At 37.6% G+C, this 26,441-nt stretch overlaps 1 protein-coding gene across 1 annotated transcript; it reads right to left on the reverse strand.

The window, feature by feature from the left end:
• Positions 1 to 5,808: 5,808 nt before the first annotated feature.
• On the reverse strand, positions 5,809 to 26,280 carry Ro60 (Ro60, Y RNA binding protein). The gene is made up of 9 exons (XM_028769959.1): positions 26,184 to 26,280; positions 19,312 to 19,912; positions 15,377 to 15,597; positions 14,498 to 14,644; positions 14,138 to 14,275; positions 10,291 to 10,407; positions 9,380 to 9,493; positions 8,977 to 9,123; positions 5,809 to 7,064 (listed from the first exon to the last, which is right to left on the reverse strand). The coding sequence occupies exons 2-9, from the start codon at positions 19,889 to 19,891 to the stop codon at positions 6,912 to 6,914; spliced, it is 1,617 nt and encodes a 538-aa protein (XP_028625792.1). The 5' UTR covers positions 19,892 to 19,912; positions 26,184 to 26,280; the 3' UTR covers positions 5,809 to 6,911.
• Between the last annotated feature and the right edge of the window lie 161 nt (positions 26,281 to 26,441).

Below are 26,441 nucleotides of genomic sequence, written 5' to 3' on the forward strand. Positions count from 1 at the left end.
TATTATAATCTTAAAATTTATGTTTTTAAAAAAGGATTAAAAGACAGTTATTATTATTTGATATCCATACAATTTATTTGGTACGCCTATCAATTTCTACAATAAACTGGTGACAAACAGTTCGTGTAGTGCCCACTCCACATCTGGAATGACTTACAGATTAAGCATCCCTAATTTGGAAATACAAAGTTTTAGAAAGCTCCAGAATTGGAAACTTGAGAGTGTTAACATAATGCACGTGGAAAGTTCCATAGTAGACCAATGGGCAAGTCACAGTCAAAAGCAAGTTCATTAAAAAATATGTTTTTCTTTCACATGACCCATATGAGGCTCACACAGCAAATTCCAGGTATTCCATTATACATCTGCAAATGATTTCAAAATTGGAAAAATAATCTTAAAATAATTGTAGCCTCAAGCATTTCAGGTAAGAGATAATCAATTTGTATGTAATAGGTTATTTTGCCAGGTTACAAAATCAAGATTTCTCTCTATTGGTGAAAACTTTTATCATGAAGTAGAAGTAATAATTGAAGCATCCATCCATTCCTTATTAGAAAATATCAATGCCACATTGTTACACATTATTTACACTGCAAACTTGGAAGACTTGACAGTATTAATAAATCACAAGTCCTAGGAAAGGCCTGTATGCCCTCCTTAGGCTTCTTTCCTGGAAATAAGCTAGTTATACATTAAGCGTAATAGATCTTTAAGCACCAGCATGACAATTTAAAACATTCTTTCAGTTTCACAAGATTTTTCTGCTTTGAAAGGCAAAGCAAATGCAAAATGTGAATGTAATGAAACAAGTCCCTAGCCTGATATTTTTATTGCAAGAGTTTCAAGGTTTTAATACTATCTTCCATTCTCTAAATGACTTTGCTCATAGGCTTGAACCAAAAAATTTGCTTTTTGTCTCAAAAATTTTCCTTAAAAAGCAATTCTTTTTGGAACTATACAACTGTACTTTTCATCTGGTGTTAAATATGCAACATGGTCCTTGGAGGTCATGTTATGGCCAGGAAGTCCAGCTTCTGGATAACTGGTTATACAAAACTTTAAAAATCTTAAGCAACCATAAAATATACTGATGTTACAGTCATATATTTATAACGTATCAGCATAGCCAGATTATTCTTTTCTTGTTTAAAATTATTAATGTGCAATCAGGTTTAATATCTAACAGTTAAATTTCCATTCATTATGTAAAATTAAAAGCTCTAGAAGACCCTGTAAGCTCTCCTCTTCAGAAACATTAGCACACTATTAAGGCATTACTTATTTAACAGACCCTAAAGAAATTAGTATGTCTGGAAAGGAGAGCCTGTCATATGTTAAGGCAGTCAAGAGTCCTTTTTTCCACTTTAAGGCTCTTAATATAATTTAGTCCATGCAGACATAATTCTGGATACCTGAAAGATCCATTAATTGGCCAATTATGGAAATAAATGTAATTGTAATAAAACAAATAGATAGTTTAGAAGCAGATCGTAACACTTTTCTTCCATTTCTTTCAAATATAAGTCCATACATCCCATTCATTTGGAGAATTCATTATTAAATTTGCAATAAGAAATTGTAACTTAAATAATAACAAAAGCTATTTCACTAACCATACCAAATATATATTCTATATTTAGAACAGTGAGACAAGAACAGTTGTCTTCATTAGTATTCATTCACTATCTATCTTTAAATCTAATTTTGTCATAATGGGGCTTGCATTAACACTTCAAACAAAGTCTAAGAAATCATTTAGACGCAAGTTTCAATGTAATGATTACACTGTTATAATTTAGCAATTACACATAGTTAACAGAATATTAACCCATTCATTTGTGATACTTTTAATAATGTAAATATACAGTAAGTTAAACCAGCAGAAATGGAAATAATTCAGTTTCTTCTTTTTTTTTTTCAAATCCAGATTCCACTAACTTATACAAGGTATAGAAGTTCAAATATTTTAAAAATCAAAGTTCACTTGTGTTCACAAAGTTAAGATGATTAAAGGCAGGGATAAATAAAGTAGAAAGGCAAACATATCTCTGAAGGATCAGAAACAGCTTTTGTATATCTTCATTATATTTACAAATGCTGAGTGGGAATAATCACAATTCTAGGAATAGAATCTTATTGATCTTCCTTTTCATTTTTCTAAGATAGCTTGTTATTTTTAGGGTTCAGGAAAACTGTGTCATCTGTTATAATTTTATTCAAATAGCATACTTAGCTACATTATTAGTTTTCTATGTGAAAAATATTTTAGAATCAGCTTTAAATTTCATAGTGATATTTTTCAAAAGTGTAAATAGTTACCAATAAGATACTGAATGTCAACATAAGTCATTATAAGGCTTTTTGTAAGTTCAGTGTACATGTATGTAAGCATGAATGGACACTCAGTTGAAAGACTTTGTAAACTAGGAGTGTAATTATAGAACTGAGAGAATATGTGTGTCACTTTTTGAGATTGCTGTCAAATATATATATGTGTATATATATATATGTCTTTTCAGTGTTTAGCAATGATTTCACTCAGATTCTGAAAACTGATCTTATTGAATGGCCACACCATTTCTGGAATATCTACAATATGACTTGACTCGATTTGGGGAGAGAACATATCAATCTGAGTATTACTCCAGTAATTTGGAAAAAAAAGTGTTTTTTTAAAATGAATTATTTATTATTATTTTTTTTAATGTGCATTGGTGTTTTGCCTGCATGTATGTCTGTGTGATGGTGTAGGATCCCCAAAACTGGAATTACAGAGAGTTGTAAGCTGCCCTGTGGATACTGGGAATTGAACCCGGGTCTTCTAGAAGAGCAGCCAGTGCTTTTAAGCAGTGAGACATCTCACCAACCCTGAAAAATATACTCTTAAATTTATATAAAATGAAAAAAAAAAACCTGCAAGAGATTTGCCTCAGACTTGAATGTGGATGACTTTCTGGTCTTGCAATTTATTACCCAACTGGATCAAATTGGAAAAAAGACAAAAATGGGAGATGACTTTTCAGAAGAGAAAAATGGGCGAGAAGTAATTTTCCATGGAATAAGAGATGATGGAGCAAGTATCAAGAGAACAAAGTAATTTCTGAGTTAACGCTGGCTTGTTTCACAAAGAACCCATCATCTTTTGTGATCCTTCCTTCTGGATGTGTGAGGTTTCTCTAAGAGGACAATTTGTACCCTAACAAACCCAATGGAATCCAAGACTGGGTTTTGCATTTTGAGTTATTTTTACCACCAGCACACCACACAACCGCCAAATCTGTTGCAACATCTTTTTTTCACTTTTACATACACATGCATACACGCATGTGGAGATCAGAAGACAACCTGCAGGAACTGGTTTCTCTTCCTACTATGTGGGGTCCAGGGACTGGGAACAATTCATCAAGCTTGGTGGTGAGTGTCTTTACCCACTATGACATCTTGCTTGCCCTGGGACAAAATGTTTAGGTCACAGGAAAATAACTCCAAGAATTTGATTTAGCTTTCATTTCCTACTTACATGTACTCTTACTGTGCTTCTAAAGATCATTATATTCTCAAATTTACATTTTTTTTGTCAAAGTCTAGGAAAGAAACAATGTGTCAGTTTGTCAGTTGCAGACTTAATTGCTATACAAATAATATAAGGAAGTGCTTGCTAGTAACAGCATGGTGCTATTTTGACTATGAGCTTTGCTTTCATTTTTTAAAAAATATATGTCTTCTTCCTGTTTATCAGGGAATAATGATATCTTAATGTTTATAAATAAAAACGAAGTTTGAACTTGTAACGAAAGGTCTCCTTTCCCGTTTCAATATTAGGTAAGTACTATTAAACTGATTGCTCTCTGATCTGAGAATAAGATACATTAATTTGTAGGAGAGCAGAATCTACAATATAGGTTGAACTGGTTGTCCATAATGACACAGCACATGAAAGAAAACAAGAAGCTCCAAAGGATGAAGTGCATTCTACTTACTAGCTTATCCCTTCCTAACACACCCTGAAAAGTTACTAAGTAACAGTTTTAATAAGTGGACTAGCCACTAATCAAAAAACAGTGAGATGAAAAGATTAGTGTTTTGTGTTATAAATAACAACTAAATCCTGGAAATATTTACATAGTATTTAGGAAATAATGTTTATATTTCTTGAGATTGCTTTTTAATGCAGTATTTCTTCCATTCTATTTATTTACGAGTAACCCTAGTGGTTACTTTGGAAAATAAAACTTGTCTACCACTTGAGGGTATCCTATGCATAATGAGGTAATAATGCCTTTCTATGTGGCTAGATTCCATGGCAGCATAGGCTGAAGAGACACAGTTGTGTTTGAGAATTACTCCAAATCAAAAAAAAAAAAATCACACATGTTCACAAGTTCCTAAAGTAATCATGCATATCACCAATTCCTAACGTCTAAATTAGGTAAAAGGCTTGCATAATTCTACTGTATCTCTTACTAAATCAATGTGCCCCATGGATGAGAGAGTGAAAGTCAGAACGCTGAGTGGAGAAGAAGACCCCTCTCCAAAACCATCCCGCCTTAGGCTTGGCATAGTGGCACACACCTTTAACCCTAGCACTAGGGAGGCAGAGGCAGGAGGCCATGCCTGTTCATGGCCAGCCTGGTCTACATAGTGAGCTCCAGAATAGTCATGACTATGTCTATATAGAGAGACCCTGTCACAAAACAAAAAATAACCAACACACAAACATCCAGAAGATCCAGACTGGTTTTTGGTTATTAACCAAATACAATTTTTTCTAAGTTTTCTTTTTACTCTGAAGTTTTGTGATTTGAAGACAAAAATTCTTTCTGTGCGGATTTTTTTTTTCCTTAAACCTTTTTTCTTTTTGGAGACAGGGTCTCACTACATAGCCCTGACTGGTCTGGAATTCACTATGTAGAGCAGGCTGGCCTCTAACTTAAGAGATCTACCCGCCTCTGTTTCCCCTGGAATAAAAGCATGTATCATCACACTTGGCCCCTATCTTCAATCTTAATCTATTTAATTATTTCTACCTAAATACTGTAGAAAGGTCACCGGTAGGTGACTCTCATTTCCCTGATGGGTTAAATATTAGCTCCTAGGTATACTCTGCTTGCCTAAAAGCACTCTCTAAGCAGCATAGAAAAAAAAGAAATAAGCTTTTATATAATATTCTATGTAAATTTCATAATAAGTTAGATCATATTAAAACTTAGGTCCTGGGTTTAAAGAATTCAATAGCTCTCGTGTATTACTAGGTTTTTTAACCTTAAATTCAATTTGAATATGAGATTTTAAATATATCAGAATTAGTTAAGATGTTTACAGTGGTCAAGCCAGAACAGCATCAGAAGCAATAGTGTTTAGAATTGGAGCTGATACTATCTTTGCTAATAACACTGAAAATTTGTTACTGTCTTAGAGGAATGGCTACATATGAAACTTTATTAATGTCAAATCATCTGAAGGGAACATTTTCTTATTCTGAGACTAAATTTCTTAGGAAAGAGCAGAAAATATGTACACAAATCCTCACACTAGCAAAGCCCCTTTCTTCCCCAAGTAAAGGAATTTCACCCCCCCCCAACACTTACAAGGTTATGTAACCTACACAAACTAGTTTTGGAAGGGCTTTATAAGCCCCCAGTAAACCTTTAATATTTAAAGAGTAATACATAGAAATTAGAGTTTTAGTATAAACTACCTTAGATACCATTATTGAATTAAGAGAAAAACTACTGGTGTTTCAATAGGCCATTCTCATGCTAAGCTTCCCAGTGAAAACATGTAATTGCTCAAGAAAAGAATGTATTTTAGTATGGTGAAAAAGAAGTTTAATTTGTACAAAATAAGTTCTTAAATTTTCTACATAAACTGATTGGTTGATATGGCTGCTACTCTAAAATTGCCTTTGAACTTGAAGGATCTAGCTTGCTTTATTATTTCTCTACTCTATCAAAAAAGAAAGTAGACACAAAATGAATAGTGGACAAAAATATAAAAGACTTCAGACAAACTTAATATTAGAAAAATATGACAATTAGTTAAAGGTATTTTAGGGGTACAGAAAAGCTATGTGTTTACAGTGGAGTTGGAATTGTTACAGTGTCAGGATTATGGATGGGGGGACTTAAACATGTGAAACACCCAGGAAAGCGTAAGTACATGAGACACAGTTGGTGCTCAGCTAACGCAAGGCTACAAAGCACAGTCCTCAGCCTATATAAGTTCAACAAGTCCCATAGGGATTTCCATCATGTTTTGGCCAAATAGTAACAAATCCTAACAAGTACAAATTAAACACCAGAAAGAAAACATCTTTTTCATTGAATAAGAAAGCTGTTGGTTCATATGATCTTAGAAAACTCTGAATTTGTAAAATTCATTCATAATTTAGTTTAACCAAATGTCTTTTTTTTTTTAAACCCCTTGGTATAAAAATTTACCTGGTGAGGTTCATTTCCGTCACAGTCACATGGTCTAGTGCACCTCAGAGTATTTGGACATTATCAAAACTGTCCTTTTCCAATGAAGACATTTAAGAAAACAAGCACTTGTCAGATAAGTGACAGGATGTGAGGCTACTTATACTTTGTATCTCACTTTCAGTACAAAGACCTGATTCCGTGAAGTAAAACATGACTATTTTACAGTGTCTGTTAAAAAGAAAGTTCTCTATAGAGAAAGCTACAGTTTCCTGAAGACTTCTGAAGAGCTAGCTGAGTACATGTACCTTTGGGCCCAACATGTGTTTCCTTCCTTCCTTCCCTCTTCTCCTGTTCTTGCCACAGCACATTTCTATCATGCACATACTGATGACATTTCTCACTATGCATCTAGCTGGGAAGTAGCTGTGTATTTTCATTGAAATCCACCACAGCAGTGCACCTCTCATATCGTTCTGGCACTCAGGGTTAAATGACATCCAATGTGAAATTCCGAATGACATCCAGAGCAGCAGTATCAAAGCCGCACATATCCAACATGCCTCTATCGTCTGGGTCTGCAATGGTAAAGCCACTTGATGTCATCCCACAAACAATCAATTTAGCAGGAATATCCATTTTCTGTAGGGAAAATATAGGAGAAAGCTTCACTACATATGAAATTATATATATATAAAAACAAACAAAAAATCCTTAAAAATTAAGACCAGGATGCACAACCATGGCTCCTCCTACCAAAGGTTGGGATTACACCAAGTTCAGCTTACAATTTTAATATATACAATAAATGAATTGTGCTCTTGCAAACTATAATTCTGTCCCCTTTCTCTCCTTGACTTCCTGGTCCATCTCCCATCTGTTTCTCTTTATTCTTAGTAGCCATCCTTTGTGTTATGGACCAAGCCAAGACCTTGAGTGTACTAGATAAACTCTCTACCATTGAATTACTGAGCTATATTTTCAGTCTCTCTATATGTATTTAAGGTCACTAAATATTAAGGAAGAAACAATCAATGAAAGCATAGTTTTGTCAGTCACTATAATAAATCTATTAAAATTTTTTAATAATTAAAAAATTAAGGTTTTTGTTTGGAAAAATTTAATCCTTGAGGCAGGATTTCATGTAGCTCTGAAAGACTGCAAACTTGCTATGTAGCTGAACATGATCTGAACTTCTGATCCTTTTGCCCCACCTTCCAAATGTTAAGCTTGTAGGCATGTACCACCATACCTAATTTTATACAGTGCTGGGGACTGAGCCTAGAGCTTCATGTATGGTAGACACCTACTCTACCAATGGAGATACATTTCCAGCCCTTACTTACTCATTAATTGTGACAAAATATTACTATATATGTAGCCCAGGTTACTCTTAAACTCCTTATGTAGCTTAGCAATAATTCTTTTGTCTTAGTTTCTTTGGTTTAAAGATTTTATTTGTAATATGTGTGTGTGTGTGTGCTTGCATGTATGCGTCCACACATGCACACATATGTGTATATGCATGCTTGAATACACATGAATACAGGTTATTGCAGAGGCTAGATGCATCAGTCTCCTGAACCTGGAATTATAGGTAGTTGTGAAACACCCAGCATAGGTGTTTAAAAATGAACTCAGGTCCTCTGCAAGCACAATGTGTGCTCTTAGCTACTGAGCTATATCTCTCTAGCCCCTGCCTCAGTATCTTGAATGCTGGATTACATGCTAAGCTACCGTGACAAGTTCTAATGACTAATTTGTTTTTGAGACAGGTATAAGTGTTGGATCAACCCTAAAAGGTATGCATCATTACCTACTGTGACATTTGTCAGCTAACTAACTTGTTCAGACCCACATTTAGCAGAAGAGACTCAAGACTAACATCTAGACTGCTTTTAGTCCAAATTCTAGTCTCTCCTTTATGGCGCTCAAAAGTAAGCACTCATGGGAAACCTGAACCCTACTCACAGAATTTGACGGATGTCTGATGGGGTCTGCCATGTTCATTTCTGACCTGACCACCAGATGATACTACAGTTGGTAGGAAAATTATGTGGTGAGAACTACTGATCTTCATAGTAAGGTCTTCTTATATTTTAGTCACATGCGCTGAATGTTAACATTCAACAGCCTAGTGACCAGTGTCTACCATATTGGACAGAATAGTAATAAAACATTCTGTCATCTGACAAAGGCCAAGGGAGGAAAATAGAGAATGATCAGACATACATATGATAAAGTTTAGGATACAGACTTAAAAATTTGCTGTAATTTCATATAGTTTTTAGTTAAACTTACAAATGATAACAATTTTTTTTAAAGAAATGCAATATGTCACATAAATTATAGCTGAGGTCAAATATATATATTTGGTCATTATCAAAAGCACCAGCAAAGGGCATTCTTGTTCATATTTAGCATTGGAACTGGATGATGTTTGTGTAGTCTCTACTAGCCCACCAGACACTGGCTTTCCTACACAAAGGGAACACCCTCCCTAATGGAGCCTGTTTAGAGAGGACCAGTAGCTGACAGAAGGGTAGATGTTTACCTTTCGGTACTCCCTCAGGGCAACAGCAGGATGCACCTGCCCTGCAAAGGTCTCATTATCGGTGAATACGATGAAGACATCTGCAGCTGTGCCTGTTTTCTGGGCCCAGATCATTGGAAGAGAGCAGTCTGTGTTGCCTGCTGGAACCTATCTCAGGAAAAAGAAAAGGAACAGCAGTAAAATAAAACAACCTCAGTGTCCATTAGATGTCTGAAATAAATACATAAACGCTCTTAACCTTAGAGCATCATTTTATGTAAACCAATATGCAGACTGTACCATGTCTGCAGAGATCCATTTTTGACTGTGCTCACCATGAGAAGTTAGAACAATTTTTCTTCCAGCTACTACACAATGCCCCAAGTACAAAATGAAAGGACATGTTAATAAAACAGTGTCTTACTTCATTCATAGCCGTTAAAACCTGCTGTAATGTCATGTCTGCAGTCACTGGAAATGGTACCATATCACACGCAAAAGCAACCACCGAAGATTCTTTTTCCGTCCGTGTAACCACCTGTAAAAGTGCAATGGTAGTGGTTTTCAGCATACTGAAAAAATTAGTCTCTTAACGGCTTATATAAAGTTATCTAGATAAGAAACACTATGATGCTTATTATTCCTAAACTTGCATTTTTTGTGTTTCAGAATATAGAGTCACAGCACTGGGGAGCACAGGCTAGGGAGATGCCTCAGTGGGAAAAGGTCCTTGCTGCCAGTTGCTCTGAGTTCAATCTCTGGAATCTACAAGGTGGAGGAACAGAATGCCTCCTGCATGTTGTCTGTCCTGAGGGGCCCCTTCCCCGGGGCCAATACATGAAAACAAACTAACAAAAACCATAATTCAAAAAAATTCTGAGAAGCTGGTGTCTACAGCACTCTCCTAGGCAAAGAAACAAACACACACTGCTCATTTTACTAAATGAGGAATGAAGGCAGAGAAGTGGAGAAGCGCCTCCTTGCTATGTGAGGAGGGAACCATGGCAAGAGGTGAAGCTCTCTAATGCCCATTAAAGCTTTTAAACCAGGTTTTTCCCCCCACTAACCATTATGTAATTTTGCATATACTAGTAACATTTAATCTTGCTGTAACATTTGGCAGCTCAGATCTGATCCTTCCTTACACGACGCCCCTTTTCAGCATGAGTAAAACTTTGCATTATAAACTTGTCTTTAGATATAAAATGATAAATGTTACATAAGTGAAATGATAAAATAAGTGAAAGGCTAATTCTGGGTGATGCTGGCCTTGACAGTTTTAATCTGAAGACGTTTTAGGGGGTGGGAACACTAAGTTGTCTTAGGGGATCTCACCATGCACATTGCTGCAGCAACAGTACTAGCATTGAGTACACTACCCAAAACTCTCTGGTTCATAGAGCCACTGACGTCAACAGCGAGCAAGAAGCGCTTCCCAGTTGGCTCAACTGTCTAAAAAGAAAACAAAATAAAGTAGTTATAAAAAAGTCTGAAATTATATTTGTATTTATCTTTCACTCATAAGGCTCCTAGAAGACAGGCCTGTTTTGATGGTATGCAAGTTAAGTGACTATTATTTTTAACATTCTACCTCTTATTAACTGGTAAAATGAAGAGAAAGATGTAATGTGTTTAATTTTACTGAAAGAAGTTAAGGTCCTAGTTTTAAAAATCTTTTCAATGAAGTAAACTTCTAAGAATTTCTTTCTAACTGTGGTAAAGAAAACATTTACTCTATAGCCACTTTAAAGAGTACAACTTGCCAGGCGGTGGTGGTGCACGTCTTTAATCCCAGCCTTTAATCCCAGCACTTGGGAGGCAGAGGCAGGCGGATTTCTGAGTTCGAGAGTTTGAGGCTAGCCTGGTCTACAGAGTGAGTTCCAGGACAGCCAGGACTACACAGAGAAACCCTGTCTCGAAAAAAAACCAAAAAAAAAAAACAAAAAAAAAAAAAAAAAAGAGTACAACTGAGGAGCATTGATTATCTTCATGGCACATGAACACTGTCTTATATGTAGACTCTGTCATTGTCACACAGACACTTCATCCACCTAAGCAGCAACCTCAAGCTTACATGTTTAACTCTGGCACCTCCTAGGCTGTGTTCTCACACTACAGTGTGTACTTCACAATATGCAGCCTAGAAGACACAAGGGAACCTTTTGGCTACTTTTAGTAGAGCTGGGATAGACTAGTGTACAAAACAAGTCAAGTACCTGATATCAGTTCTCTGGGGCATATACTGAGGCTGAATTCTTGATGGTATCACAGTTTTTTGCCTTTTTTCTTTTCCTGAGACAGGGTTTCTCTATATAACCCTGGCTGCACTGGAACTTACATGTAGACCAGGCTGGCTTTGACCTCAGAGATGTCCCCCTGGCATTGTCTTCTGTGTGCTGGGATTAAAGGCATGTGTCAGCATGCTCACCAGGTTGGTATTTTACTTATGTTTTGTTTGTTTGTTTGTTTTTGAGACAGGGTGTTGTTTTGGAGCCCAAGGTGGACTCTGAACTCACAGTAACCCACCTGTCTCAGTCTCTCCCACCATGCCCAGTGTGGGGATTTATAGACAGGTGTAGCATTCTGACTACTCCATATTTAACATTCTGATGCTGACTTTCACAGGCTGCAACATTTTACTTTATTACTGATAATATACAAGGGTTCCAATCTCTCCACCTTCCTAATACTTGTTCCTTTTTTTTTGGGGGGGGGGTCGAGACAGGGTTTCTCTGTATAGTCCTGGCTGTTCTGGAACTCACTCTGTGGACCAGGCTGGACTTGAAATCAGAAATCCACCTGCCTCTGCCTCCCAAGTGCTGGGATTAAAGGCCACCACTGCCCGACTCTCCTTGTTCCTTTTTTTGCTAACATCTATCCAATTAGGGGCAGAGTGGCATGTCATCTGTGCTTTTGATCTGACTAATCCTAGTGAGCATCTTTCATTTATACAGCTCTAAAAATCTATCTATTCAAATACTTTGTCAATTTTGAAACTGGCTTATGATTGTACTATTGAACCTCAGGACTTTTTATACTATGGATATTAAATGCTTTTCATTATATAGATGTATAATCTGCAAATATTTTCTCCCACTATGTAATTTTTTCCTACTTTCTTCTAACACTGTGTGATGCACATATTTCAGCTTTTTATTTTTTAAGACAGGGTTTCTCTGTGTAACCCTGGCCATACTGGAACTCACCCTGTAGACCTGGCTGGCCTCAAACTCAGAGATCTGTCTGCCTCTGCCTCCTGAGTACTAGGATTAAAGGCGTGAGCCACCACTGCCACTTTATGTTTCAAATTCTGAAGTTCAATTTCTTTAATTGTTGTCACCTGTGTTTTATTATTCTTTTTACATTTAGTTCCTAAATGTAGGCGACTGATCTCTCCTGAAATGGTTTTACGAATGCTGTAAGACAATGCTCCACCTCCCTCCTCATGTCCTTCTTCCAGCACAGTTTGTCGAAACTGCCCTTTCTCAATGAACTCATTCTGGGATCCTTAACCATTAACTGCCCTGAATGTGTAGTTTGTTTCCAGACTCTTGTTTTATTCTTTTGGCCACCATATCTGTCCTTTTAACAGCAGCATGGTGATTTGTCATTGTTGACTTCTTAAAGCCAGACATGAGTCCTGCAAATGTGCTTTTGATGACTGTTTTGGTTACTTGGAGTCAGTGGGAATTTCCTATGGATTGTTAATTTCCTGCAAAACATGCCATTGGGACTTTGAAATCTATAGATGGCTTTGGATAGCTCTGTCCTCTTCTAGTGCAGAGGTGTGGATGGCTGCCATCCTGCTGTCCTTATTCTTTTGGCGCTGTTTTATAGTTTACAGTGTGTAACCATTGCACCGCACTATTTGTTTTCTTTTAGTGATACATGAAATACTAGTATTTTCTTAATTTTATTTTCAAGTAGTTTATTATTACAGTATACAACTGACTTATTTTATTTATTATTTGTTTATTTTTTTCATCCCTAGTTTTTGAGACACTGTCTCAGGTAGGCCAGGATGGCCTTGAGCATGCTGTGATGTGTGTGGCTCTGGCTTCTGACTGCTACTTCCACTTCTCAAGTGTTGATTACAGATCTGTACAACCATGCCTGACCTAACAAATGGTTTTGTGTGTTTTTGTTGTTGTTGTTTTTTTAATGTATTGCTTTATAACCTGAAACTCTGTTGAATTTATTTCACTCTAACACAGTTTCTGTATGAGTTCTTTAGGGTTTTCTGGATATAATAATGAACATTCCTCGTGAGGCTTTTTTCTTATATAATTACAATTCTTAATACTCTGTGGCACTAAAGTTAGGAAAGTAGCCACCTTTATTTTTGATCTTAAGGAAAAAGCTTTTGTTGTTTTATCCAAATATGATGATACCTATGATTTTTTAAAAAAATTTAGTTGTTTTATGTATATGAGTACTTTATCTGCATGTACATCTGAACACCTGAAGAGGACATCAGATTCCAGGATAGATGTTCTGAGCCACTATGTGGTTGCTGGGAATTGAACTCAAGATTTCTGGAAAAGCAGACAGTGCTCTTAACTGCTGAGTCATCCTTCCAGCCCTATATATGAGCTTCTTTTAAAGAAAACATGTTAAATTTTGTCAAAATGCTTTTTTATTTCATCAATTGATACTATGTCCCTTTTCTGATAAGATTATACTCATGGGTGCTCTAGTGTTGAAATGTCCTTGCACATCAGGGATATCACTTGGTGATTATGCAGAATCCTTTTAATTTGCTACATAATATGGATGTTAGATTTTGTGGTGTATCCAGAAATTTTGAAATGAAAAATTTTAACTTATAGCTAGATTTCCATTCTGAAAAACTGATTATTAAGACCCAGTTCCCAATTAACAATGAATCTAAAAAGGAGTACTAGGTCGAAGGAATCCACCAGAATGCAAATATTGAAATTCAGTAATTTATCAATGACTTTAAAAATTATTAAAATGACCTTGGGATAAGTAGCAGCTACTTAACGTGATAAGAATCACACATAAACTTATGATGTCAAATTTGTAATCACCTTCATAATGATAGAAAAAACAATGGGTATATACTATATTAAGATAAAATAATATAAAAACCACTAACTGTGTTTTTACAAAATGCAGTAATCCCCAAGTCTTTTTTAAATAAAGAAGATAAAATTATTACCTTAAATGTTTTATAAAAAGCAGCATCCAATGCCTGCAAGATTTCTTTATCTGGAATCCACTTCAGTTTCCCTCTGAGCCCGTGGCCTGCTCTGTAGGTCTCTAATGCAATTAAAACATGAAATGGGTGTATACGAGCCTAGAAACAAGATAGACAGAAGGTAGTTGCCAAGTTCAAGTAAAAACAATAACTATGAGTTTTGAGAGGTTTATATTACTAGAGGTAAAGAACACAAGAAAGGAAGAACAAATATTAAACTTAGCTTTAAGAATTAGAATGCAGCTTGCCATGAGAGAAGTCCTAAGTCCCCCAAAGAGCTAGCTTTCATCATGAGCTAACCGAGCCATGGCTCACACATACCTTCTTGAGCAGTTTTTCATTGCTCAGTTTTTCACATACTAAGGATACTTCAGAATTTCCTGGTTCAAGTACTGAATTAGCAGTCATTTTTCCCAGGTTCCTTAGCAGTGCAGTAAGGGGCATTTCTTGTAACAAAGCCTTCCATACCTATAGGGGAAAAACAAACAACAGGAGGGGGATAGCTAGTGAGAAACGCAAAGAGTTATGGGAAATGACTCAGGGTAGCAGAGTTAAATCAGTCGAATTAGCAATGTAGCATTTACTTAGGGCTTAAAGGACTTCCAGAATGAAAATCAGTTCATCAAAAGTTATCTAATAAGAAAGTGAGATTTCTGGGGAGAAAACACAGAGCTTTTTAAGTTTTCAAGATAGCTTGTGTGTTTGTGTGTGTGTGTGTTTGTGCTGGAATAATGTTGGTATCACATTAATGCTGAATATTTTTAATAACTATCACTTTAAATATATGTTTGGTCCCTCTTCCCTGCAATGTGTGTAAGTGTGAGAATACAAGCGTGCATGTGTGTGCGTGTGTGTGTGTGTGTGTGTGTGTGTGTTTGTGTGTGTGTGTGTTTTAAGGCTTGAGGTTGAAGCTGGGAATCTTTCTTACTAGCTCTTTACTTTTCTTTTGAGGTACAGTCTCTCAGTAAAACCCAAAGCTCCTTGATAAGCAATTTGGCTGGTCTTGCCAATCACCTTGCTCTGGGTATCTATCTCTGTCTTCCCACTCCACATCTGAACACTGGTTGGTCCTCTTGCCTGTTCATCAAATGCTATAAACAAGAAGCCTTCTCCTTGGCCCCTTCTCTTATTTTAGTAGGGCTTGGGATTGAATCAAGGGTTTGTAACTTCAAGTTTCTCTTTTTAAAGAGATGTACTCACCTCTTTAGACTTCAAGTGGTTTGTCAGCAGATGTTCCCTAACTAACTGATGTTCTTCAATTAGATGAATGACTTCCAGGTCATCTTTTGTACGCTTCACTTTCTCCACAGCCTCCAGGTACTTCAGTAGTTTTTCAGTCTCCACAGAAAGTGCTTTTTCTTTATACTGTTCATGAACTTCTTTCCAGCCCTTTGTGATATATTTGGTCACAATAGCAAGTCCTTTAACAAGATAAAGAATTGAAAAGGCAAGTAGGATTAGTGAAACTAGAACAGGGTTCCTGAGACTGTGTTGTGATCAGCTTAAGAGACAGGAGCTGACTCCCTTATGATGGGATGCTATGTTCTGTCACGTAACAAACACGTTTCAGCATATGAAGTGAGGTGCTTTTTTTTTTTTTAATGTTTCTTGTTTTTGTTTTTTAACACAACATTACAGTCTAAAATGTGGTGGTGGGAAATCTATCTGTAGTTTAACTGTATTACAGGGGCACTTTTGAGATATTGATACTAGAAACTTTGTAGACATTGCCTATTTTACATTCATAACCTCACTCAGAATATTCATCTACTCCATATTATCACACTGATTTATCCTGTGCTTTTGAATAAATATGGATTTTGGACACTAGTGATTATGTGGAGACAGGCCATTAAATTGTTTAGCAACAGAAACTATGAGAAGCCCAATATTTAAAAAAAGGAAAATAACCTGTGCATTCCTTTTACATTTATTAAAAGTAGTAAAAAGTGGTTTGGAGTGAGGAAATTATGTTTAAGCCTATACTTTTGGTTATGGTATATCTTTTGCTGAAAATACTTTTGCTTTTGAAGAGATAAACTTTTGTCAGATCTTGAAACAGAGTTATTTAATATTCCGTGAGTCATTTAAAACTATGTATCCATCCTGCCACCCTACTATGTACTTAGCTTTAAATGCAACCTGCCTTAAGAAAACAATGTAACCAGCCTTCTGTGCCTTGGATTTCCCATGTAATCAGTTTTTGCAATTTAAGCTAAATCTTAAAGTATGCTTTCTTCCATGCTCCTGACCCAGACTAATATATTTATGCATTCACTGTAGTAATTACATAGGTTAAAAGCAACTTAAAACAACAAATATGCCAAAGATGTTAGAAGCAACACATGACTATAGGTTGGTAACATAAGTGCTTGGTCTTGAGAGCTACTTTGGTCAATATGGATTAGTAAAGTAACTTCTTCCTTTGTAAACTTTGTTAAAGATATTTACAGAAGAGTGTCCTTTATATGCCTTTCCCAAAGCAGACAACAGGAATGGATCAGACACAAACTACAGATAGACAGACAATAGATAGGCTACAGACTACAAACTACAGACTGAAGGAAGACAGGGAAAAGCACAAAATTTAAATTTGGGCTCACTCAGTCTAAACTACTACAAGAAGAAGTAGCTCTTTTCATTCCTTAATGCATTTTCTGAAAAACCATAATTTTTCTACCTCTTGTGTTTTGTTTTTTGTTTTTTTTTTTTTTCCGAGACAGGGTTTCTCTGTGTAGCCTTGGCTGTCCTGGAACTCACTCGGTAGCCCAGGCTGGCCTCGAACTCAGAAATCCACCTGCCTCTGCCTCCCAAGTGTTGGGATTAAAGGCGTGCGTCACCACAGCCCAGCATTTTTCTACCTCTTAATCTACAAATCCACAAATCGTGTAGAGATTAACAAGACAGGTTCATTAAGAGAGCAACAGGTAAAATACAGAAACAGGACACGATGATCTAAAAATCACTAGCACTGTGATGGTCAGAGAGTGTAATTTAGTGCTGGAAAAAACCAAACCAAACCAAAACACCAACAAACAAAACAGAAGGAAAGAAGGAAAGAAAGAAAAAAAGAACTTTCAAGATAAATCTTAAGCCAGGTAGGTCTAGGGGCACAGCCTCTAATTCCAGCTGCTTAGAGGTTTGGGATCTTGAGTTCAAGGCCAGTCTGGTTAATTTAGTGAGACTTTGCTTCAGAATAAAATGTTGAGAGGGTGGGAATTACAGCTCAGCCATAGAGAATTCACCTCACATGTGTATTAGGTCTAATCCTGAAAGCTTAGAATGAATGAATGAATGACAAAAGTAATAAAAATGGTTGGGGACATAGCTCAGTGCCTTAGAGAGTATGTACATAGCATGTACAAGGTCTGAGGGTCAACCCTAGCACCATGGTCAGCTGATCTGAAGGCAGGGCAGAATGTAGATTTTTTTTTTATATGTAGTTTGTTTAATATCCTGACAAAGATTTCATTTTTTCCTCAAAATATTTTTATAGGCTAAATAAAATTTATCTTTAAATAAAACTGAACCAGCCTATGTTCAATTTTTGAACTCAAATTTAGATAATTAAGTCAGAAGTTAGTTCTGATATGCAGGAATTTCTACAGTATTATATCTCTTGTTTTCTTACAGATTTAAGACAAAGCTGTCTTAATAATTATATGCTTCACATAAAGTCTTTTATATTGTTTTTCCAAAAAAAATTAAAAGTTCCTTAATCCCACAGGCACATATAATAAATAACTGATTAAAAGAATTATATTTTGACTTCATGTCTTTATAAATGCACACTTTAGTTAACACATTAACATATTATTTACTCAGTTGTTTAGAATTAGTTTAAATTTCTTTTCACAGGAGGAGCCTTGGGATCATCTGTGATGTTGCTGTTATCAACAAAACTTCAGTGTGAGCTTCGCTTTTAGTAGCTTAGACTGAACACTTCCTGCAGACATAAGTTTAGGGAACATCACTGGGCAGTGGTGGCGCACGCCTTTAATCCCAACACTTGGGAGGCAGAGGCAGGTGGATTTCTGAGTTCGAGGCCAGCCTGGTCTACAGAGTGAGTTCCAGGACAGCCAGGGCTACACAGAGAAACCCTGTCTCGAAAAACCAAAAAAAAAAAAAAAGTTTAGGGAACATCTTCTTGTCCTCACACTATAGACCATGACGAGAGTGCCCACACGGGACCTCTTGTTTAGAGACTAGCCGTTCACTATCAGTTGTAAATTGAGGTCTTTTTATACCTGAGTACCAGCTCTATGCTATTAGTGTCAAAACACAGAGTAAAAGAACGTCGAGTGTATATTGGATCCGATTTAAAAGTAATAAATGGTATGTTTAAGAAAAAAAAACATATTTTTTCTGATTTTAGGAAGGATTTTTTTTTTTTTAACCTAGGAAAAACTGAGGGAGTAGCTGGAGAGATGGCTCAGTGGTTAAGAGCACCGGATCCTCTTATAGCGGACCTGAGTCTGGGTCCCAGTACCATACCAGCACTATGTCAGCAGCTACATGACAGACAGACACTTTCATTTACAAAACACAATGTCGATTCATTAATCAGATATGTTGAAGCCAGCAGGAAACCAAATACTTGCTCCAGGTGATTCAGCCATTGATCAAGAATCATGACCCACTGAGAAGTGACTAGTTTACATCCTAAGATGTGGCCACATTATCTAGAGTGCTTACCAAGTGACAATGGTCTGAGTACAGCACAGACAAGGTTCAGGTTTTAGCAAGCATACACCTTCTTCATAGCAGGTGCTCTAGACTGCTATTGATTTCTTCTCTTGCTAGAATCTGCCTGTCATGAATCTTGAAGGCTATGCTGAACTAGACGTTTGGGACATCAGTGTGTGAAAGTGCCCGAAGAAAAGGACATGTAGATATAGTAATTACTTTCTTAGAAAGGAGATTAAAACATAAGCATTAACTCAAAATATAAAATCAGCGTGTTCAAAGCTCGATTATCAATGTCTGGATTACCCGAGGCAGGTGTTTAGTTTCAGGCTGGCTTTAAATATGTCTCGATTAAATAAACAGCATTGAGTTTTGTGAGTAAAAGCTAATTCTAGAAAATCAAGTGCAAACTTGCTATTTCTCGATCATCTGTGTCTTCCTAGGCTCACCTTCACTGGAAGGTTTAAGGTGGGACAGTCGTAGGAGATCTTTGTGAGACCAGCCGTTTCGTTGTTTATACTTCGTAACCGCCAGCGCCACGGCCATGCCACCTTTTTCATTATACCAGTCTGCCACGGCCTTCCGGAGAGCGCGTCCCCACATACCACACTTCATGCTCTCCTTCAGGTCTTTCTTAAACTGGATAAAAGTGAAGAGGTGGGTCGGAATGCGACACACTTCAGGGACAGCTTTAAATGCTGCTTGCTTTGTCTTTATGTCCGCACACTGGGAACAAATGGCCAGTGCAAACAGCAGCGGCTCTTGTTTGGCAGTCCTGCCTTCCTGACTAAAGGACTTGATTTCCTGGATCACTTCACATCCTCTGCCATCTTCAATCAGTCTAATTAAGGCTTCAGCATTCTCAAGGCCCAGCTTCTGTTCTTTGATATAGTAGGTGCCACCTTCAGAACCAAAACACAAGAATCGGTGCAGCCGGTTCATGTCGGTGACCTGCCATACATATCCGCCCTCAGAGTTGGCTACTTGATTCTCACTGAGTGGCTGCAACTGGCTTGCAGATTCTTCCATGTTCCTTGTTCTTTGGAGAACCTATCAAAAATGCAAAATGTTACTACAGTTAAATGAAGGCAATATCAGTAAAAAAAAAAAAAATCTTGCTTTTTGAAATACTATAAACTTGTTTAATTTAAAAACATCTTTGACGCCGGGCAGTGGTGGCGCATGGCCTTTAATTCCAGCACTTGGGAGGCAGAGGCAGGAGGATTTCTGTGTTCGAGCCCAGCCTGGTCTACAGAGTGAGTTCCAGGATGGCCAGGACTACACAGAGAAACTCTGTCTCGGAAAACAAAAACAAAAAACAAAAAACAAAAATAAATAAATAAATAAAAAAATCTTTGAACCCCGTAAGTTCTTCTCAGTAAAATGTTACATAAATGTCCTTAAGAAAAGGCAGAAATTAGAAAGAAACACACACACACACACACACACACACACACACACAATCATATATGACCATCCCATAGTGACTTAGAGGAAGACCATGCTTATAATTTAAAACTTTTATTATATATTCATATTTTTATAATCTAGAGAAATTCCAATTCTTCAAACGAATTTTTCAGGAGCAAGTGGTATAATGATTACAGATAACAACTAATTTTTAAGGTACAGTATATTACGTCCAATCAATCAATCAATCAATCAATCAATCAAGTAGGTCTGTATGAGATCTAATGTCCTGACAGGGACAGAAAAAGAGCAACTAAAGAAGAGCTCTCCAAAGAACTGTGCATTTCTGGTCATTATTCCAACATCTGCCCTCAAAACAAACCACAGGGAAGAGGATTTCAGAGAAGTAATGACTGGTAATATCAAATGCTTGGTGATCATGATGCGAATAAAATGATAATGGGAAATGATTATTGCAATGGCTTGCGAAATAGGGGGAACTGGCAAGCCGGAGCTCACCTGTGAGAACAGGAGACTGTGCAGTATGGAAGCGACTCCACAGAGCTGCCCCCTTTACAGAAGTGCAGCTGTAAGCTAAGAAGGAAGGTAAGACAAAGGTGAGACCTAGAAGAAAACTTTCCTGTTGTCTTCAGGGGTATGATATTGAGGTTGGTGTTCAAAGAGGCAACCTGGAGAATGGGTGGCAATAGAGAAAAGGGACAACTGAGCAAGTGAGACTCTTAAAAGAAACTGCACAGAAAAGCATTGAGGTTGACAATGGCCCACGGATGGCAAAAGTGAGACATTGCCTTCTCTCCGAGCGTGAAAGATATGCTAAGAAAGAGATCTCAGAGATGAGAAATGAGGAAATTCCCATTTGGCAGGAAATGAAGAGTTCCAAATGGTAGGCAGGGAAGCCAGGCATTTAAGGGAACTGGAGTATCACAGAGAGAAAAAGGTGCAGGGTTAAGTGCATGAGAGAACTGGAGAGTCTGACATTCTGCATGTGAGCAAGGGGTCAAATTTATGTTTACAATACCAGAGTCAACCTTACAAATAAAACTTATAAGCTACTTATGTTAGGGTAAGGGTAGGCTAAGCCTCATGTAGTCTCAGGAAGAAGTGATCACATTAGAGAGGAGGGAAGGGTTTATAGTTATAAGGTTATGGTGAAATTTGTGGTGCTTAAAGCCTCTACTACTTATCCCCTATTTAGTTCACACACAAATGAAAAGCCTTGAAAATATTTTTAGTGACTTGTACCTTAATCCACAACTCCAAATAGAAATTCTTCTCATTTGATCTGTACAATATATTTACCATCATTACTCCACCCCAGCCCAGTCGAGGTTTCTTTGTGTAGCCCTGGCTGTCCTGGAACTGGCTCTATAGAGCAGGCTGGCCTCGAGCTCAGAGATCCACCTGTCTTTGCCTCCTGAGTGTATAACACTGCCTGGCCATTACTAGCCCCATCTTAGCCTTCACAAAAATACTCTGAAGGTTTTGCAGCCATAAATGTGAATAAACTGGACAACTGTTACAGAGTAACACTGAAATGATGTCAACATTAAATTATTCTACTTTCCTCCCCAAAGTGAAAATGGTGAGCTTTAAAGATCTGAGTCCAAATATTAAAATCAATCTTTCTCATTCTTTCCCTTGTGTTATTCATCCTAAGTATATCTCTCTGTACATCACTGGTTCCTAGGGTAGCAAGAATTGGGTTGTATTATATTAAAATCTTTCTGTTGCATCTAGAACATCATAGCCAATACATATTAAAGCAAAATTAAATAACATCAAAATTTGTTTTCTGAATTATTTGCTTAAGAATTACGTGCAATGGATTTTTTTAAAAAAATCATTCTTTTGAAAAAACTAAATATACATGATGAAAAATCTACTACAAACAAGTCTTTATGATAAATTCTGCCAACAAAATAATAAATGTATAAAATGTATACATTCAAGAAGAGAAGGTAAAGTAATAAGAGCCAGGTAAAAATGTCTACAGAATGCAGTATTTCTCTGTCTCACTGATCATGCTGGCCTGCTACACATAATCCTCTTGCTTTGGCCTCCCATATACTGAAATTACAGGTGTCTTTTAGGAAGCTCACTTCTGCTATTGTAGTAGGATTTATTTCATGTGTCTGGCCCTTTAAATAGCCCTATGCACTTCAGTAGGAGTTCCTCTTGTCAGCTGTCAGAAACATACACTGGATAAAAGATAGCATCATCAACAAACAGTGCTGTGAAAATGAGGTGTTCACATGTAGAAGAATGAAATAAGACCTGCATCACCTTGCACACTAACACAACTGAATCCAAATAAACCAAAGACCTAAGTGTGAAGCATGAAACATGGAAACTACTAGGAAAAAAACCATAGACATTACCCTATAGGATATAGGTGTAGGAAAGGACTTTTTGACTAGAACCCTCAGTGGCCCAGCAGTTAAGTCCAACAATTGACAAGTGGACCTTATAAAACCTAAAAGCTTCTGCCCAGCTAAAGAAATAGTTAACTGAGTGATAAGGAAGCTCACAGAATAGGAGAGGATCTTACATCAATATACATTTGATATCTTTATGTGTATTTAGGATATAGAAATAAAAGAGACCTTCTGTGACAAAAAGTCACATTCAGAAATGGGCTAGGAATCTGATCAGGGAGTTCTCAATAGAAAAAAAAAAAGAATTAAAAAATGGCTAAGAAGTATTTAAAAAAAACTCATGGTTCCTAGCAATTAGGAGAATGGAAATCAAAATGATTTTGAGATGTCATCTCACCAGAGTTCAGGAAGGTGAAAAGCAACAAAACAACTGACACATGCTTGAGAGCATGTGGGCACGAGGGATTCCCCACTCACTGGTGGTGGGACTGCAAATGGGTTCAGCCCCTCGTGAAATCAGCATGGAGGATCCTCAAAAGCCTAAAAATAAATCTTCCATATGACTTGCCTGCCTGGCTTTCTCATTCCAGAGCAGATGCCCAAAGAACTCGTCATCCTGCCCCACATATATCTGCTCTGCCATGTTCATTCATAACAGCTAGAAAAAGGAAACAACCTAAATGTTCTCAAACTTATGAATGGATATTGAAAATGTGGCACAGATACATTATGAAATACTATTTAACTGTAAAGAAAAATGAAACCATGAATTTTGAAGGCAAATGGACAGAACTGGCAAAAATTATATTGAATGAGGTAACACAGACCCAGAAAGATAAATGTCCTATTTTTTTCTCATCTAAATTCCCTGGCTCCAAATCTTCAGATGTGAGTATACAGTTTGCAGAAACAACTGAAAATAGCAAAGTACTAAGGGGACCATGGCAGGGGTGAGAAGGGAAGGGAGGAGCAATAGAGAGAGGAATAGCAGGGTACAAGTAAGTGGTCTGAAGCAGGGAATGGAAAAACGGTCATGGTGGTGGGGACTCTAATTAAGAGGCAGGGAGGTGGTAAAATAGCAGTCTTGGGGTCTGGAAAAGTCATAGGAATCATATTATCTATGTACCTAAAATTACACATATTATATGTATCTATCTACCTCTCTCTCTCTCTCTCTTCTCTCTCTCTCTCTCTCTCTCTCTCTCTCTGTGTGTGTGTGTGTGTGTGTATAGTTTAAGTGAAAATTATTCACCCTGGCTGACAATGCTTTCTCCAAGATCCAGAGACCATTTAATAAAAATCCCAACACTAGGTATGTTAGCTTCCTTTTGGGTTGTTTGTCAGAGTTTTCTAAGAGATTCCCCAAAATCATAAGCTATTGCTAGTGCTTGTAGTTGCCTCCCAGAGGTGGAAGGTTAAGTGCTTACTGCTGAAGATATCATGTATTTTGGACACATGACCAAGAGGTCTCAAACAGGAAAGCCTCCCCTCCGAGGACTAGCTTTCATGATACCAGAAGACTCCATGCAAGCTTCCAAGCAAGGGAAGCAACTAACAGTCCTACCCAGCTTTGATGCCTATGATCTACAATGACCAGCATGCCCTCAGATTGACTCATTTGGAAACTGTTTTCTGCAGTATAAGTCAGGGTCCCAGCTACACCTGAGTAGAGGTCCCTCGAGAGAACTCCTTCAGGCTGCAGAGTAGGCATCTTGGAATTGCATCTTGCTCTGCTAGTAGTGACTAAGTCACCTACAAAACTTCTTTACAGACATATATATATATATATATATATATATGCATATCTCAATAAAAACATTTAAATATAGAAAATCGAATGGCAGTTTACTTCAACCTATTTATTCTCCTTTTTATTACTAAGGGCTGAAATACAAATTACTTTAAAATCGGCAACATTAAATGACATGGAGATACAATGGTTCCTGACAGTTTCAAAATCTCTTGGAATGTACCAAGTGCTGGTAGTATCTTAGTAATACTACTGAAGTGACTCAGCCTTGAGTTCGAGATGCTCATCAACTAACAGTAGCTTAATTTCTTCTTTCTTCAACTGCCAGTGTCCCTTTTCCCAAAGGCCTAAGCTCCAGTCCAGTGGTTTAGAAGGGTGGGCAGTGAGGAAAATCGAAGTCTACTTTTCTGGTTATATCTAGTCCTATGTAATCAAGTGCTGTAAACCTAAGTAAAAAACAATAACATTAGTTCTTCTTTGAGTAGTTCTGACCTCTTTAAACAACAGTCTCACGAATTTATACCACTTGAAGTTTTCTTACATCTCTATAAATTAAAGCTATGGGAGACTTTAACTGTTAAAACTATAACAACATTTTGAGTGTTTTACACTTGTTCTTCGCCATCAGGTCCACCAGTGCTGTGCTGTTCTACATGTTGCCCATTCTCTTAATGTAGAATGTAAAATAGGTAGTAAAACACTGGTGTAATAACACGTCTGTTTCAAATTCTTCCAGGCTACAATCTATACATTTACCATTACTAATATAAAGATTCCTGTATTTTCCTTCAATTTACATAAATATTAAACCAATATTTCTGAATCATGTAATTTGGAAAGGTTAACTTTTTTTTTTTACTCTGAGAAGTCAAGCAAATATGCGGTTTCTTTAAAAATGGAAGGCAAGGCTAGTTTACAGTTATCAAGTTATACATACTACTTTACAAAAACCAGGATCACAGGTTCAAATGGACACACCACACACAAAGGTAATGAAAACAACATCTCCATTAAGTGTGATGCAATGAAAAGTATTGAGGAACTATGGCAAGATGTCACCATGGTAGGATGCTCTGAGCAGTAATTTTCCCTGTGGAAGCCAAAAGCCTTCCTTGGAACGTACCTTTAAGAAATGATGAATAAAATAATCTCCGAACAATGACAAGTATTAATTGCAAATAGCTATTTTTTTGTTTTAATTCATCAAAACCATTTCAAGTGTTTTTAAAGTAATGCACTATTAAGAGGAGGAGGGGGCGAGGGGTGGTGCGCATTTCTCCGTAAGGTACTGCATCCTGATACTTAAGTCTCTCATCCCTTGGACTTTTACGAGAAATCTTTCTCCCTTCCTTGTTTATTATTCTTCTAAGATAATTTCGCTTTTGGTCTTCCTACAAAGCTCCTTCCCAAACCCGTATCCGAGACAACGCCTCTATGGCAAAGCCGCAGGAGGACGGAGAGAAAGAGTGAAAAGGGGCCTTAGCACGCCCGCTCTCCAGGAGCTTTGTAAGCGGCAGAGTTGATCTGAGTTCCCCAAGACTCCATCCTGCGGAGCAACTGGGCCAGGTTTGAAATATTAGGATGCAAAATCGGTCCTGTTCTCCAGTGGGCACGGAAGCACAGAGGCAGAGAAGGCTTTCCCTGGCCTCTGACGCTGGGATGCCGGTGGAAGAGAGTGAGCACCGGCCAGACCTCGGGTGCCCAGGATCGCTGGGACTGCACAAAATCCGGCTCCCCGCCCCGCAGTAGGCCTGTAGCGACCCACCTTTGCTTGGAAGGCGATGCTCCGGACCCGCGGCGCCTACAGAAGCCCTGCGTAGCACCAGGAATAGGCGGCGGCCCGAAAGGGCGAGGACAGCTCCAGGTTCGGGTCGGAGCGAGCCCCGCCCCATACCGAGCCCCGCCCCTTCCATCGCTCCGCCCCAGCTCCGTGGTGCCAAGGGTCCCGGATGTACCTCCCTCCGGCGCTCCCGCCCCTTCTCCGGCCCGGCGGAGGGCGCTACGGCTCCTGAGATGCTGAAGA

Source organism: Grammomys surdaster, unplaced genomic scaffold, assembly GCF_004785775.1.
Source record: "Grammomys surdaster isolate TR1022 unplaced genomic scaffold, NIH_TR_1.0 196, whole genome shotgun sequence".
Classification (NCBI taxonomy): Eukaryota; Metazoa; Chordata; class Mammalia; order Rodentia; family Muridae; genus Grammomys; species Grammomys surdaster.